At 37.1% G+C, this 16,201-nt stretch overlaps 3 protein-coding genes across 3 annotated transcripts; all 3 read left to right on the plus strand.

Annotated features, from left to right (window-relative positions):
- Positions 1–691: 691 nt before the first annotated feature.
- LOC125820587 (D-3-phosphoglycerate dehydrogenase 3, chloroplastic-like) lies at positions 692–3,665 on the plus strand. Its single transcript, XM_049499991.1, has 5 exons — positions 692–1,414; positions 2,084–2,460; positions 2,558–2,668; positions 2,786–2,881; positions 2,973–3,665. Exons 1-5 carry the CDS (start codon positions 757–759, stop codon positions 3,642–3,644), a joined length of 1,914 nt encoding a protein of 637 aa, XP_049355948.1. The 5' UTR covers positions 692–756; the 3' UTR covers positions 3,645–3,665.
- A 1,401-nt stretch (positions 3,666–5,066) lies between these two features.
- Positions 5,067–9,930, plus strand: LOC125820641 (uncharacterized). The gene is made up of 9 exons (XM_049500054.1): positions 5,067–5,323; positions 5,416–5,595; positions 5,678–5,753; positions 7,046–7,175; positions 7,398–7,512; positions 7,926–8,017; positions 8,122–8,191; positions 8,293–8,375; positions 8,936–9,930. The coding sequence occupies exons 1-9, from the start codon at positions 5,210–5,212 to the stop codon at positions 9,027–9,029; spliced, it is 954 nt and encodes a 317-aa protein (XP_049356011.1). The 5' UTR covers positions 5,067–5,209; the 3' UTR covers positions 9,030–9,930.
- Positions 9,931–12,001: 2,071 nt separating this feature from the next.
- LOC125820736 (receptor-like protein kinase) lies at positions 12,002–15,866 on the plus strand. The gene is made up of 2 exons (XM_049500161.1): positions 12,002–14,969; positions 15,083–15,866. Exons 1-2 carry the CDS (start codon positions 12,002–12,004, stop codon positions 15,427–15,429), a joined length of 3,315 nt encoding a protein of 1,104 aa, XP_049356118.1. The 3' UTR covers positions 15,430–15,866.
- Positions 15,867–16,201: the final 335 nt, after the last annotated feature.

Genomic DNA, 16,201 nt, shown 5'->3' on the forward strand with positions numbered 1-16,201 from the left:
ATAATATGAGTATATAAAGAAGATATGAAGGTGAAGCTCGATACTCTAGTCATCCAAAAGAGAGAAAATTCTAAGTATTTTGGGTCTATTATTCAAGAAATTTGGGAGAGTGACAAGGATGCCACTAACCGCATCTGAGATGAAATGGTGTTGTATCCGTAGTTTTGTGTGAGGAAAGTTCTACAATGGTAGTTAGACCACCTATATTTTATGGAGCAGAATGTTAGCCAGTTAAAAACTCTCATGTTCTAACTTATCGAGTACTTGACTTTAGATAGAAGGTTATGAATAACTTCAAGAAGAGTAGAAGGTTAGTGGGTAGTAGTATGTTGTCTTGTCCTCCGTCCATACTAATAGTTATCGAATTGCTCTTATATATAGTTTCAGGTTATTCAATTTCTGTTATTTATTGTTTTGTATTTTGACTATCATATAATTTTATTGTAGTTAAAGTCTTGTTCCCATATTTTAGTTGTTGTACCTTTATTACTTCGTTTTCTGGATGCTTTAAACTATTTTCCAAAAAAAAGAAAAGTGAATAAGAGAAAATGTTTATGTAAAAAATTAGGAAGTTTGTCCAAAAAGTCAAGAGCGGTAAGTATGTGGTATTAGATTGAAAATACAAAATTAGTAAAGTAATTTCATTCACCATTCTATATAAACAAACGTGTTTTAGTTTCATTTTGTGTCCAAACCCCTCCTCAAAGCCTCCAACAACTTTTGAGTTTTCCAGTCAGTGTTTTCTTGCTCATAATAATGGCGTCCACCCCTTCTCCTCACACTGCCGCCACAGCCCACCTCAATTCTCTCCTCTCTTCTTCTTCCGTCAATCACAACAAACCTTCAAATCTCTCTTTCCTCCATGCCTCCTCAAATCCATATTCCATCAAATTCCTTCACTCTGTTTCTGCGTCGTCGTCATTTTCACCATCAATTTCTTCTTCTTCTTCAACGACGGCGATTTGTAATGTCCTCAAAACTGTTGAATCTGCTGACATCTCCCTCTCTAGAGATCTTCACGGCGTCGTTTCGACTTCCAAACCAACCATTCTCGTATCCGAGAAGCTTGGAGAGGCGGGTCTAGATTTGCTGAGGAGTTTCGGCAACGTGGATTGTTCTTACGACTTGTCTCCTCAGGATCTCTGCGCTAAGATCTCGCTGTGCGACGCGCTCATCGTCCGTAGTGGTACCAAGGTGACCCGTGAGGTGTTTGAGGCCGCTCAGGGAAGGCTCAAGGTCGTCGGGAGAGCTGGTGTTGGCATAGATAACGTGGATCTGCAAGCTGCAACTGAATTTGGTTGCCTCGTCGTTAACGCACCCACAGCTAATACTATTGCTGCAGCTGAGCATGGAATCGCTTTGCTCACCTCCATGGCCCGTAACGTTGCTCAGTCTGATGCCTCCATGAAAGCTGGTATGTCTAATGTACTAGCAAAACTTATTTTTATCAGCAATTTCTATAGATCTGGAAACAAGTCCTATTTGCAAAATTCTCATTATGAATTAGGAAACGGATCGTATTCAGTCTTCATTTACAACAGAAATTTTAGGTGAAATTAAAAAATTCTGGTACGTAGTTTTTTTTACTATGACTTTGATTTGAATGAATATTTGAACCTCTACTAATTTAGTAGTAATTAATTAGTTGGACTACTAATGATTCTATAACATAAAACGAAGCATTTGGTGCTGAAGTTTAAGGTTAGGTATTAACTAAAAAAATTAGATCATCACTTCTTTCCATAGAGGTTAGTCTTGTATTTAGCACAAACCATCTTTTTTTTACTTAAAAAGACAAAAGGGCATAGAAAGTTGTGAACTCTTTTCAGTTTTCACCATAACCACTTTAGTCACATAAATTTATTCTGAAGCTTCATTTTTCCAAGTTTAGCCTGACTACTGAGAGGAGAAATAACAAGAAGTGGGTGGGGGCATTTTTGGAATCAGATCTGTTGGTTTCTGGGAGTAGATAGTCCTAGATTGTGACATTTTTGTATTCTAAATTTGGCTGACTAGCTAGATCTCAACTTTGATTTATGGTCTCTTGACAATCAATCAATAAAAAATTAATCAATTCTTACAGGAAAATGGCTGCGCAGCAAGTACGTGGGTGTTTCTCTTGTTGGGAAAACCTTAGCTATTATGGGATTTGGTAAAGTTGGTTCCGAGGTTGCTAGACGTGCAAAAGGCCTCGGTATGCATGTTATTGCCCATGATCCTTATGCTCCAGCTGACAGAGCTCGTGCTATTGGAGTCGATTTGGTTTCATTTGAGCAGGCCATATCTACTGCTGACTTCATCTCACTCCACATGCCTCTTACACCTGCTACGAACAAGGTATTCAATGATGACACGTTTCCAAAGATGAAGAAAGGAGTCAGACTAATAAACGTTGCTCGAGGGGGTGTTATTGACGAGGATGCATTAGTTAGAGCCCTTGACAGTGGAATAGTTGCTCAGGTATGTTCAGTTCATTCACTTCAGTATAATATTCCTTTATTCAATTAGTATCAACTTTGAAGCTCCAATATTCACTAGTCATCCCTTTCTTTCACAGGCAGCACTTGATGTGTTCACTGTGGAGCCCCCTCCAAAAGATAGCAAACTAGTGCAGCATGAGAACGTTACTGTTACACCTCATCTTGGAGCTAGCACAAAAGAAGCACAGGTACAATTATTATCTACGTTTAAATCATTTGCTGCACCTCCTTGTCCTATGCATTTGCTTTATTATACTCTGTTCTGTCCCTTGAGTTGTTGTGTTTTCAAAATCTTGTTTTCATAGGAAGGAGTTGCAATTGAAATAGCTGAGGCTGTTGTTGGTGCTCTAAATGGGGAACTTTCTGCTACCGCTGTGAATGCTCCGATGGTCCCTCCTGAGGTAAGTTTTAGCATTATTTGCTTATTTTTCTCTTTTAAGTTTCCACCCATACGAAGGAAAAGGATAATGAAATTCCTGCTTCTGTTATCAGGTTTTGTCCGAGTTGGCTCCTTACGTCGTGCTTGCTGAGAAACTGGGTAGATTAGCAGTACAGCTAGTGACTGGAGGAAGTGGGATTCAGAGTGTGAAAGTGGTTTACAAATCGGCTAGGGACCCTGACAGCTTGGACACTAGACTTCTCCGAGCCATGGTAACAAAAGGCATTATTGAGCCTATATCGGATACAATCATCAACCTTGTAAATGCAGATTTCAGTGCAAAGCAGAAGGGTCTTCGCATTAGTGAAGAAAGGATTATTGTTGATTCATCTCCAGAGTACCCTGTTGAGTCAATCCAGGTGCAGATTAGCAATGTGCAATCAAGATTTGCAAGTGCGTTATCAGAGAATGGAAACATCAGCATTGAGGGTAAAGTGAAGTATGGAGTTCCCCATCTTACACGTGTTGGGCCATTTAGCGTTGATGTGAGCTTGGAGGGTAACCTCATCCTTTGCAAACAAGTGGATCAACCTGGTATGATAGGGAAAGTTGGGAACATACTTGGTGAGAGTAATGTGAATGTGAGTTTTATGAGTGTTGGGAGAACGGTGAAGGGAAAGCAGGCAATTATGGCAATTGGAGTAGACGAAGAACCAGACAAGGATACTCAGAAGAAGATTGGAGAGGTGTCTGCAGTTGAAGAATTTGTCTTCCTTAAACTATAGTCAATATTGCTGGCTGATGGAAGGAACTTGTTATGTATTACCAGTATTAAGAAAAAGATAATGAAATTTTAGCATTTGCTATGTGTCTGCTTAATGTGGGGGATTTAGGTGTTGGTCAAATTTCTTTCTCCTGTAATCCTAATACTCCTTCAAAATTTTCTATTTACAAGGAACACTTATTCTCTTTTACTCCACAATCTTTATGATATGCTCTATTTAGGTAAAATCAACAAAGGCAAAAAAAAATAGTAGTAAGAATAAAAGGATGACGTGAATAAAAAAATGCTAATCACGAATAAAGTAGCATCGCAAAGGCTACGGTGTTAGTTATCAGTGTAATATTCTTATCTCTTAATAAAAGTATAATAATCAATCAAAAGAAACTTAATCATAAGACTACGGGCAGGCAGGGTTGGTGACCCAATTATGCCTTGTGCTTTTCTTCGACATAATGATGCCCGTTTTTCATTTAGTAGTAGTAATTTTTATTCCACTTCTCCAACGAATTTATATTCAACTCCACAAACGAAATTAAGTGATTTGACCTTCCTATTTCAAATTAAAGATCACCTATTTTAAGATACAAAGTAGCTTTGAAATATGGGAAAGAGAGAAGCCAATGATTTTTTCAAAATTGGTTGAATCAATCAAATTGAATTGTATATAAATTTATAAGCGTACCTTAAACCTTGGTATACTTGGGTGTTGCAATAAATTTTATTAAAAAAGAAACGTCAAATTCAAAAACCTAAGGTCATTGTTACGATAATCCAAGTACTCAATACTAATTTGTTATTATCTAAAGTTATAACAGGAGTAGTAGTTATGTAATTATTAAGCGCAAAATTGAAAAAAAATGATTAATTGTTTTTTGATTGTTTAAATTGACAATTAATTTTGGTAAACTATTTTTAGTATACCTGATAAACAATAGTGGACGGAGGGAGTAAGTTTTAGTATCGCAACAAAAGATAGTCTCAATTTAACGATAATAGTGAAAATTTTACAATATTTACTTTGTATATTTAATTACAGATTATTATTTTGTCTTTTACTAAATTAAATAAATTAATATTTTAAAACCAAGTTAATAGAATAATGAAAGTCAAAACAAACTATCCATATTACAAAGGATTTGTCATTTTAGGATATATTATAAAGGAAAACGTATTTTTATTTTATGCTATTGTAACTTTTGAGTATTTCAATATCTATCACTTGTTATGGTTGTTAGATGACATTAAAAAATCAAATTGTACCAAAATCAACTTTTTTTGAGATAATTTTTACAAATTAAATTTGAATCATGATATAGTAAAAAGAAAATAGTATATTTACATTTAAAAAAAATATCCGACTGAAGTCTGAAGCAAATCATTAAAGACGGTGCAATTAACCTAAAAATATTAGATTTATCGAAACTATATAAATAATGTATTTGGACAAAACCCCTCTCCTTTTGTCGTCTTTCTTATTATCCCACCCAAAAGTCCCCAAATCGGTGTTCTAGGGTTTAGGGCGTGGTTGTAAACTTGTAATTGAGCTAAGGATTCATTCGATTGCAGATGGCTGGTAATGCTATTCATCCATTCCACCAACAGTGGCCTCCAGCTCCAGCCCCTCCTCTTCCTTCTGGCCCTCCTCCACATCATCACCATCACTCAATGCCCATCGATGAGGTAAACACCCATATCAAACACTTGCAGTTTCTTGCTTGCTTTTTCCGCTACTCTCAGGTTAATCAATTACGGGTGCTGTCATTCATTTTTAGGTTCGGACGATTTTCATCTCCGGGCTACCGCAGGATGTAAAGGAGAGAGAATTGGTGAATCTTCTGAGGTGGTTACCAGGTTACGAAGCATCTCAGCTCAATTTCAAAGGCGAACTACCCATGGGTTTTGCCTTGTTCTCTAACCATCAATGCGCAATCGGTGCAAAGGAAGCCATTCAGGTCAGTTTTCATGACTCTTCTGGAGCTTTTTCTCGCCGCCGAAAACGTCTTTTTGCATGATCCGTTACTTGGATGGCTGTAGGGTTTGATTTTTGATACGGAGGGGAAGTGTGTTCTGCACACAGAGATGGCCAAGAAAAATCTCTTTGTCAAAAGAGGTTAGTTTTTATTCTTGACTTCTCTCTTTATTTCTTGCTTTTCTTTCTGTTTTCGACTCGAAAAAGTTATATACATGCCCTTGTGGTCGAGGTTAGTGCAGGGAAAAAGGGCTAATTTCTTTGGTTGAATAATGCAAGTATAAAGACTTAATACCATTTTATTCAGTGCACAAAATAGTACCTTTTTAGAAGCCATTTTATGTGAATGTGTTGCTATATAGAAAGTCAATCGATTATTTGAGTACAATTTCATAAATTCTTTTTAAATATTTATTATATTGACTTATAGGTACTTTTGATGTTGTTTTGAAATAAATAAATGCCAAGGGAGATTGTCACTTGGTTGTCTATGGGTTACTGTATTTTTTAAATCCATATCTGCCTCTGCAAGCATAGTCTTTAAGATGCTTGAGAAGATTAATGAAGAATTTGGTTCATTTTTAAAGCAGCCTCAGCTATTCACTTCAATCTTACAACCTCAAGCTATTTTATGTGTCAAATGCTAGCTTGTGATTACTAAGTGAGATGTGTTGTGAACTGTGTTGAGTTTACATATATAGAATTGCATTGGCTGATAATTTTGAGTTTATATTTCCATGATCGTCTGTTGGAGATTAGGAGGCTATATGTACCCAGAGTGGTCAATCTTATTCTTTTGAATAGATGTCCAATGAAAAGAGCTTGATAAACTTACAATGAGATTTCCTTAGGCATGGTAGCAGTGGAAAATTCAAATATCTTATACGTGGATACTAAGCATTATCTAAACCACTCTGTCAGAAGATTAGGGAATTAAAGGCTTACATTAGTTTTACATGTTCTTCCTCCCGCGCATGTTGCCAGCCAACCCACATTTTTAAGGGTAAGATTAGCAGCAGGGAAAAATGATTGTTTCTATTGTTTATAGACCATATTGGAAAATAAAATGTTTCTTAGAGCCAGAATATCTGTTAATCTGGCAAACTGCTTACTCACATTGCTTGTAAATTTTCACGGAAGTGTTAAGCAAGGGAACGGGGAATACTTTGGGGCACTTCGCTGATTTTATTTTAATAGGAGGAATATTTTGTACCACATGTACTTTGATGACTTCCTCAACGTTGCAGCTTTATTGTTTTTTCTGATTTGTATTGGTTTTTATTTCACTGTTTGCTGCGGATTTTCTTAAATTTCTTAATTTTTGGGTGATCTTTTAGCGCCTTAGAGATAATCTGCTCTAGTGGTTTTACCCACCTTTATTTGTATGACAAAACTATGTTACACTAGATTCTTCTTATTTGATTTGTCTGCAGGAATTGTAGCTGATTCAAATGCACATGACCAGAGTAAACGGATGCGTACTGGAGGTGATTACACACACAGTGGTTATTCAAGTCCCTCTCCTTTCCACCCTCCTCCCGCACCTGTCTGGGCACCACATGGGTAAGAGTTCTTTAAATGCAAAATTTTCTTTTGCATTTTAAGACAACATTATGATGAAAAGTGTGATAACAGTAAGAATTGATTGTTCTAGGGGAAAAAAGAAAAGAAAGTTAAAAGGAGGTCAATGATTTCTTTTATTAGTATCAAATGATTGTATCTCCTTTATTTCCAACTCCCAACCCATCCCCCAAGTACAAAAAAGTAAGGGATTGTATTTCTCAGGTATATAACTCAAGCTCCTCCACCATACAATCCATATGGAGGCTACCCTGTTGCGCACATGCCAATGGCTGCACCTGCTCCTGTGCCAGCACCAAGCAGTTATGCGCCTGTCCAGGTAATGCATGCATGTCTCTGCCTCTGTCATTTGTGTTAGATTTGCAATGTTTTGTGCATAGAGCTAAGGGTTGACTTCTTTTCCGGCATGCCTTCTCTTTTGAGTTTCCTTTTTAGGTTTGTCTTGTTTTTGTTTTTGATCTGGGTATACTATGGCATATTTGTTTATGGCTTAGATATGACTTTATGGTTAAGTTGGTTGGATCCGACTTCCTTCAGTATAATAGTATCTGTGTTCTGCAGATCTTTTTGAGGCTGTTACCGGCTGGTTTTGTTGGGACAGAGTTATGCTTTATATAGTTGATGGATGTAGCATTTCTGCAGTATATGCTTGTTTTGATGATTAATGCATCTTGTATCGTGTAGTTTGTGTTTTGCTTTGTCCACTGATTTATTTTTTTCTTCTTCTTGTAGAATACTAAAGACAACCCTCCCTGCAATACCCTTTTCATTGGTAATCTTGGAGAGAATATAAATGAGGAAGAGCTGAGGGGCCTTATCAGCGGGTATGGCTCTGCATTTTGCTATTCCGTTTATGCGGAAGTACTATTTCTTATTTTTATGTCTCCCGCTAATGCCTAATCTATTCATTTGCTTAATGTACTACCAGACAACCTGGTTTTAAGCAGATGAAGGTTTTGAGACAGGAAAGACATACAGTGTGTTTCATTGAATTTGAAGTACGTATTATCCTGTACAAGATTCTTCTTGATTCATCTTTAGTTTTTGCGTACATTCTATGCTTCTTCCTCTTATCAACTTCTGCCCGTGGTATATGCAGGATGTGAATAGCGCCACCAATGTACATCACAGTTTGCAGGGTGCTGTCATACCGAGCTCTGGTTCAGTTGGCATGCGAATTCAATATCCTTTTTTCTTGTTTAGCTGTCTCATCTATGGTCTACTGGAGCTTGATGTTTCAGTCATCCTTTTTACTTTGTTTCTGCCACTCTATTGTTTTAGCGGTCTGAGTCTGACTGTTTACTTGATAGTGTGGACTTGATGTTTGGCAAATATCATTATGATTGCTGCTAACAGGCCGACACCTTACTAACATTTTATTTGTGATGTTGGTTTAATCTTCCTCTGCAAATGTTGTGGCCAACCTTTTCATCCTTTCCCCATTCTTTTTCTTCCCTAGCATCCAAAATGAAAAGAGAAAATGATGATAGTGCTGTGTGTGCCTCTGCATGTGACATTTGAGAAGGGGATATGCTTCTTTGAAAGCTTACACTTTCCTGTAGCCTTTTCCTAAATACATATTAAACCATGATGTATGTGAGAAGTAGATGTGATAATTTATCTAACAAAGGTGTGATCACCAGCTCATGCAAAGTACTCCTTTTAGGAATCTGAGTTTCATAAATTTGTAATCTATTGTAACATTCTTTGTATGACCATGTTTCTCCTTAATATTTAGCTACATATTCAAAGAATCCATTTGGGAAAAGGAAGGACTTTGGCCACCCAGCTGTTGCCCCCAATGCAAATGGAGCTCCTCCACCTCTGACATACTAGTAGCTGCAGGGGATGTATTCTGTTCTCTATGCTCTGCCAAATACAAATGCATCATGCAGCTGTTGCATGCATCCTTGCTATCATCAAGTCATGAGCATTATCATCTTGACATGAACATCTTTTTGGACCATATCATAGTTTATCCAAGACATGCATTTGAAGCACAGTCATCTCAACATTGTCAGCTTATTCAGGGTTCACATTTTGTGACATGTCATAAGATGCATTTAATTTTTGGCCTTGAATCTTGTTGGTCTGTGGTGTCGCATTGTATCCTACATTTGGGAATTTCTTTATCTTGTGTTAACATATGTTTTAAACCTTAAGTGACTTCTTAGCACCTCTAACAACGTATTATGTGTGAGTGAAATAGAATCTGCATCATAAATTGAGATCTTAGTGTGATTAGCATCCATCTCAACTCTCTCTGGTTAGGGTTGTCAGTCACTCCTTTAACCCCTTACTCAAACTGATGATAACGCTATAACATCCAGGTTTTCAGATCCTGGAAGACTGGATTGTCCTGGAAATTCTATTGTGCTTGTGTTATGCAGGATTTGTGCAAAAAGAGGGGACTTCCTTTTACTTGGGGATTGGCAATTGCTGGAGTTGCTTTATCCAGGTATTTTGTTCCTCATGCAGAGTGTGCACGATTGTATAGATGTTGATGCAGCACCGTGTGAGAAGATGGTTCTTGTTTGTTTCAGGCTGGTGTGCTAGGTTTGAGCTTTCTCGCATGTTTCCTTTTTGCTCAGCTAACTCCAATTGAAAACAAAAGTTGGACTCCTTGATTTTTCATGGTTGACTGGTTGTGGATAAATGATCTGTAACAATTTAGAATGAGTGACTTTGAAGAGCAATAGTTAGAGGATTTTGTAGGAATTAGTAAATCCATTAGATTTCTAAATCAGCCAGTATTTCTACCTTTTTTTAAAAAAATATATAAAGGTGATAACCGAATAACTTGATTTAATTGGTTAATATTTCGGAATGCTACATGAAATCATCATGGTGCAGTGCCTGCACTGAATATCACAGCCGTAAGTTTGATCAATGGTTGTCTGGTTGGAGGGATTGAAAAGATGATCTTCGCATGATTATGCAGTGTTTGGTTGGCCATACGAGATACCTTTTACCACTAATGCAGTGTTTATTTGGCTATATTAGATCTAGTAATTTTTACCTAAACTAATGCATTGTTTGGTGTGTTGCATTAAATGATTTTTCGTATTGAGTTGTTAATTTTTTTTTGCACAATTGTTTAACGTATGTGGAATATATATCTTTAAAGTAAGTGATATATCTATGTAACATTACTTGTGTGGAGTACTATCTACTGCATAATTATTGCTCATTTTATCTTATATATTAGGCAAGTTATCAGTGCCTTGGAATTTACGTGTAACTAGTAAGCACAGAAAATGATCCTAGGCAGTGATGCGTTTTGGGTTATAGTATGACAGGTTCGGTTGAGTAAAGTAAAAATTTATCCGCATTTGGGTTTACATAAAAACAATGATTATGTGATGATACCCTGTTGCCACTAAATCGTACTTGGTAACCAGTAATTATAGTCACTTTAATGTATCAGTTGATCATGACAAATTATGTTTTGGTGTAAACAGGGCAATTTTTTTACATTTTTGGTTTCATTAACTGGCTACTTCGATTGAGTTGGAGTGTGCGCTGCTGTTACTATTATATCATCTGTTCATTTTTGCACATCCTTTTAAGAAATAATAATTGATATGGTGTTTTATCACAAGTCATAATAATTGATTTTTAATGTTTTGAAAAATGATTTGAGGAACAAGTTAAGGGAATAACATGTTTTTACCGTGATTGCTCAAGTTAACTAGTAAAAGTGAAAATCTATTTCAAACGTGGTGGACAAATAAAAGTGATATGCTAATTGGTGATTAAAATCCAATTGTAATATTGGTTCGAAATTTCGTGGAATCATGATTGACGGCAACTTGTTTGGTTTTTTGGCAATGTGAATACGGATGCTCTTTGGAAAGGAATTTATGGCATGTCTCCCAACAAACTTTGGAAAGGACAATAATTCGAAGACGTACCAATATTTATTATTATTTATATTATAGATGATAAGAAGCAAAAAATATTAGGCGTTTCAGTTTTAATGAAGGGTGGGTACTACTTATTTTGAAGAAAATATTGAAAAGCCAATTCGGAGAGATATTTAATATTTATGGAACAATGGGAGGTTACATATATGCAGTAAGAATGCATAATATAATATATATATATATATATAGATAGATAGATAACACTTGAAGCATTATTAATCACCAGAATGGTAAAAGTTTATTGGTGTAATACGGTATCTACACTTTATTAATGAATGAATGTTGTTAGAGTGAGTCGGTCTTGGTCGTGTCGTGACTCGTGGGACATGGAAAATTGAGTAAAACAAGGTCAAAAAGAGTCCACAATCAGCTAAAATTGTGCCGGAATACTTCTGGCAAGTTCCACCCCTATAATTTATAGGAGAGAGGAAACATCTTTTTTAATACTTTTACTTGCCATTTATTTCTAAATTAAATTTTTATTTTTATTTGTCACTTTTACATATTAAGAAAATATAATAATTCTTTCTCACGTTTTATCTTTATCATTAAACAATCATTTTTCAAAACATAGTTTAATAAAATATCTATATTAATAATTACTTGTCAAATCAAAAATTTACAAATAAAAGTGAACGGAAAGATTTTAAAAAAAATGGTATGGTATGCTTTTGTGAATAAAGAATAACTCCCCCCACACTTTCTCTCTCTCTCCACTACTGATTAAGGTAGTTAAAGTTACCCACTTGTGTTCCCATTTCTTTTCACACTTGAACCCAGAAAATTCCCAATTTGTTTTCCCCTCCTTAAATTACACTTCAAATTTCGCTACATCCCACTTCTTTTTCTTCCCCCAAATCATTTTTCATAGTAGCACAAATTATGAAGATAGCTGTTAAAAATTCCATCTTTTTTTACTGCTGCTGTTTCTCTCTGTGGGGTTATGCTGTAATTGCTCTCACTTCTGATGGCACCGCTTTACTTTCCCTTTCTAGTCACTGGATTGGTGTACCCTCTTCTTGGAATGCTTCAGATTCCACTCCATGTTCTTGGGTTGGTGTTGAATGTGATAACAACCACTTTGTCACCTCTTTGAACCTCTCTGGCTATGATATCTCTGGCCAATTGGGACCTGAAATTGCTTATTTGAAGCACTTGCTTACCATTGATTTGAGTTATAATGCTTTCTCTGCCTCCATTCCTTCTCACCTCATTAATTGCACTCTTCTTCAGTACTTAGATCTATCCTACAACACCTTTACTGGAGAAATCCCTTCAAACATTGGAAATTTACACAAGTTAACCTTCATAAGCCTCCTCTCTAATTCATTGACTGGTAATATTCCTGATTCCTTATTTTCTATCCCACATTTGCAAACTATCTACTTTAACCAAAACAGGTTAAATGGTTCCATCCCATCCAGCATTGGTAACTTGACTCACCTTTTCTCTCTCTATCTTTATCAGAATGACTTGTCCGGTCCAATTCCGTCTTCCATAGGAAACTGTACTAACTTGCAAGAATTGTATTTGAATGATAATCATTTAGTTGGTAGTTTGCCTGAGAATTTTGATAAGCTACAACACCTTGTTTATTTGGACTTGAGCAATAATAGTCTACAAGGAAGTATCCCTTTCACTTTAGGTAACTGCAAACATCTTGACACTCTGGTCTTGTCATCCAACACTTTCAATGGGGAACTTCCTCCAAGTTTGATGAATTGTACTAACCTAAAAGTTCTTGCTGCTTTTTCTTCTGGTTTAAGTGGCCCTGTTCCTGCTTCTCTAGGCCAGCTCACAAAGTTGGAGAAGCTTTACCTTACTGACAACAATTTCTCTGGAAAAATACCACCTGAGCTGGGGAAGTGCCAGGCCTTGCAGGAATTACTTCTACCGGAAAACCAACTGGAAGGTGAAATCCCTAGTGAACTAGGATCACTCAGCCAGTTGCAGTATCTCTCTCTAAATTCCAACAAATTGAGTGGTGAGATTCCCCGCACTATTTGGAAGATTCAAAGTCTTCAACATCTTCTTGTCTATCGGAACAACCTGACTGGGGAATTACCTCTTGAAATGACTGAGTTAAAACAATTGAAGAACATATCCTTATTTGAAAACCAGTTTACCGGAGTTATACCTCAAGGTTTGGGGATTAACAGCAGTCTAACGCTGCTGGATTTCACAAACAACACCTTCACAGGTCCTGTTCCACCTAATCTTTGTTTTGGAAAGAAACTTGAGAAGCTTATTTTAGGTTATAATCATCTCGAAGGTGGCATTCCTTCTCAATTAGGACAATGTTATACTTTGACGAGAGTAATTCTCAAAAAAAATAATCTGTCAGGTGCCATTCCAGATTTTGTTAAGAATATAAATCCTATTTTCTTGGATCTCAGTGAGAATGGCTTCAGTGGGAAAATATCCCCAAGTTTGGCAAATCTTGGAAATGCTACATCAATTGACTTATCAGTGAATAAGCTTTCAGGGTTTGTACCACCAGAGCTGGCAAACCTTATCAACCTCCAGGGTTTGAATCTTTCGTACAATGGTTTGGAAGGTGTACTGCCATCTCAGCTTTCAAACTGGCAGAGACTGTTGAAGTTTGATGCAAGTCATAATTTGTTGAGTGGATTGGTCCCATCCATTTTTGGAAGCTTGGAAGAGCTATCCATTTTGAGTCTGAGTGAGAATAATCTTTCAGGAGGTATTCCAACCTCCTTGTTTGCACTCAAGAAGCTCTCCAAGCTGCAGCTTGGTGGAAATGCACTTGGTGGGGAAATTCATTCAGCAATTGCGACTGCATCAAGAGAAACACTGAGGTGTTTAAATCTGAGTAGTAACAGGTTGACAGGTGAACTTCCTGCGGAGCTAGGAAAATTCACTTTCCTGGAGGAGTTAGATATAGCTGGCAATAACATTTCTGGAACTTTAAGAGTTCTTGATGGAATGCGTTCATTGATATTCATCAATGTATCATACAACCTCTTTTCTGGTCCAATACCTGCACATCTGATGAAGTTCCTCAACTTAACTCCTACCTCTTTCTCGGGAAACTCGGGCCTTTGCGTGCACTGTGATCCAGAAGAAGGCTCAAATTGCCCTGAGAATATCATGTTAAGGCCCTGTGATCTTCAATCAAACAATGGAAGGCACCTAAGTGTAGCAGAAACGGCAATGATTGCACTTGGGGCACTGATATTTACCATTTCCTTACTCCTAGTAATTGCTTACATGCTTCTGTGGCGCAAAAGTTCTGGGAAAGGAGTTGCAATCTCTGCTCAAGAAGGTGCATCGTCCCTGCTTAATAAAGTATTGGAAGCTACTGGGAACCTAAACGATAAGTATGTCATTGGGAGGGGAGCTCATGGAGTTGTATATAAGGCCATCTTGGGTCCAGGGAAAGTGTATGCTGTGAAAAAGCTGGTGTTTGTTGGTATAAAGGATGGAAGCAGAAGTATGGTTAGAGAAATTCAGACAATTGGAAAGGTTAGGCACCGCAATCTTGTCAAATTAGAAGACTTCTGGCTGAGAAAGGATTATGGGCTGATTCTTTATAATTACATGGAGAACGGGAGCCTTCATGATATTCTCCATGAGACTAAGCCACCTGTAACATTAGAATGGAGCGTTCGGTACCGAATTGCTATTGGAGTTGCTCAAGGGTTGTCATATCTCCATTTCGACTGTGATCCTGCCATTGTGCATCGAGACATCAAGCCCATGAATATCTTGTTGGACTCTGATCTGGAGCCTCACATATCAGATTTTGGTATTGCCAAGCTTCTGGATCAGTCTGCAGCAACTTCCGCCTCCAATGCCCTTCAGGGCACTGTTGGATACATGGCTCCAGGTATGTAATTTTCATTTTTTTCTCACACTTCCTTTCAGTTAGCTGTCTCTTTAGAGATCTAGTCATCTGTAGAAAAATAATATTGACTGTGTCTTGTCTGTTTTTGTTGACAGAAACTGCATTTGCAGCTACAAAGAGCAAGGAGTCAGATGTTTATAGTTATGGTATTGTCCTGTTAGAACTTATAACTCGAAAGAAGGTGTTGGACCGTTCACTCTATGGGGATACAGATATTGTGTGTTGGGTTAGGTCTGTTTGGACTGAAACTGAAGAAATTGAGAAGATTGTGGATCCAAGACTTTTGGACGAATTCATAGACTCAAGTGTCATGGAACAAGTAATTGAAGTGCTTTCACTAGCTCTTAGATGTACAGAGAAGAAAGTCAGCAAAAGACCCTCAATGAAAGAGGTAGTCAAGCTATTGACAAGGTCAAGTTCGAGTATACGAAGCAAGTACTAGCTAGCAGGGACATGTAGTATCTAGTGTATCAGTCAGAGGGGGTTCCATATAAACGCCTGATGTGTTCTAGGTACTCTATTTTCCAGATTAAAGTAGTCCTAGCTTCCAGCTTTCTGAATCCATGTTACAAAATGCTCCCTGCAGGTTCAGTATCTTTTTATTGGTAGAGGGTGATAAAAATATATTTACTTCTGTAGTTTAGAAAGAGAAGGCGTGTGCCTTGTAGCTGTAAATGTTCTTTTCCATCACATGAACATGGATGAAAACTAAAGATAACTTACTGATTTTCATCTTAGTTAATCATATTCTCGGCAAAAAGCAGTTCCTTTTGCCATTCTTAGCAGGATCTGTTATGGTAAAGCCATATTGTTTTCTCCCTAGCTATTTGCAATTGTACAATTACTCCAATAAAATAAGCTTTCTTAAGCATTTTTTTTCTTTTCTTTTTCCTTGGTGAAACTTGATAATCATTTGTAGTAGTTGATAGCTGAAATCTTCGCATGGAATCTTATACCTGCTTTCCGCTGCTTTCTTTGCAACGTTTCCAACATAAACCTACTGTAAAGTAAGTAGGCGTTTGGCATAGATTCCAAATATTTTTCACTTTATTTGGAATTTATTAGGTAGGAGTTATGTTGGTTATACTTTTTGAAAATGAGAGGAGAGCCCTTTATTTGGACTTCATGAAGATGGAGTTGGAAAGCATGTTTCGAGCATTTCTTTTCCAAATTTGGAATCCAACTCCTAGTTGGATTTGGAAGTTTTATAACCA

This window comes from Solanum verrucosum, unplaced genomic scaffold, assembly GCF_900185275.1.
Source record: "Solanum verrucosum unplaced genomic scaffold, falcon-dt-bn FXZP01000117.1, whole genome shotgun sequence".
Taxonomy (NCBI): Eukaryota; Viridiplantae; Streptophyta; class Magnoliopsida; order Solanales; family Solanaceae; genus Solanum; species Solanum verrucosum.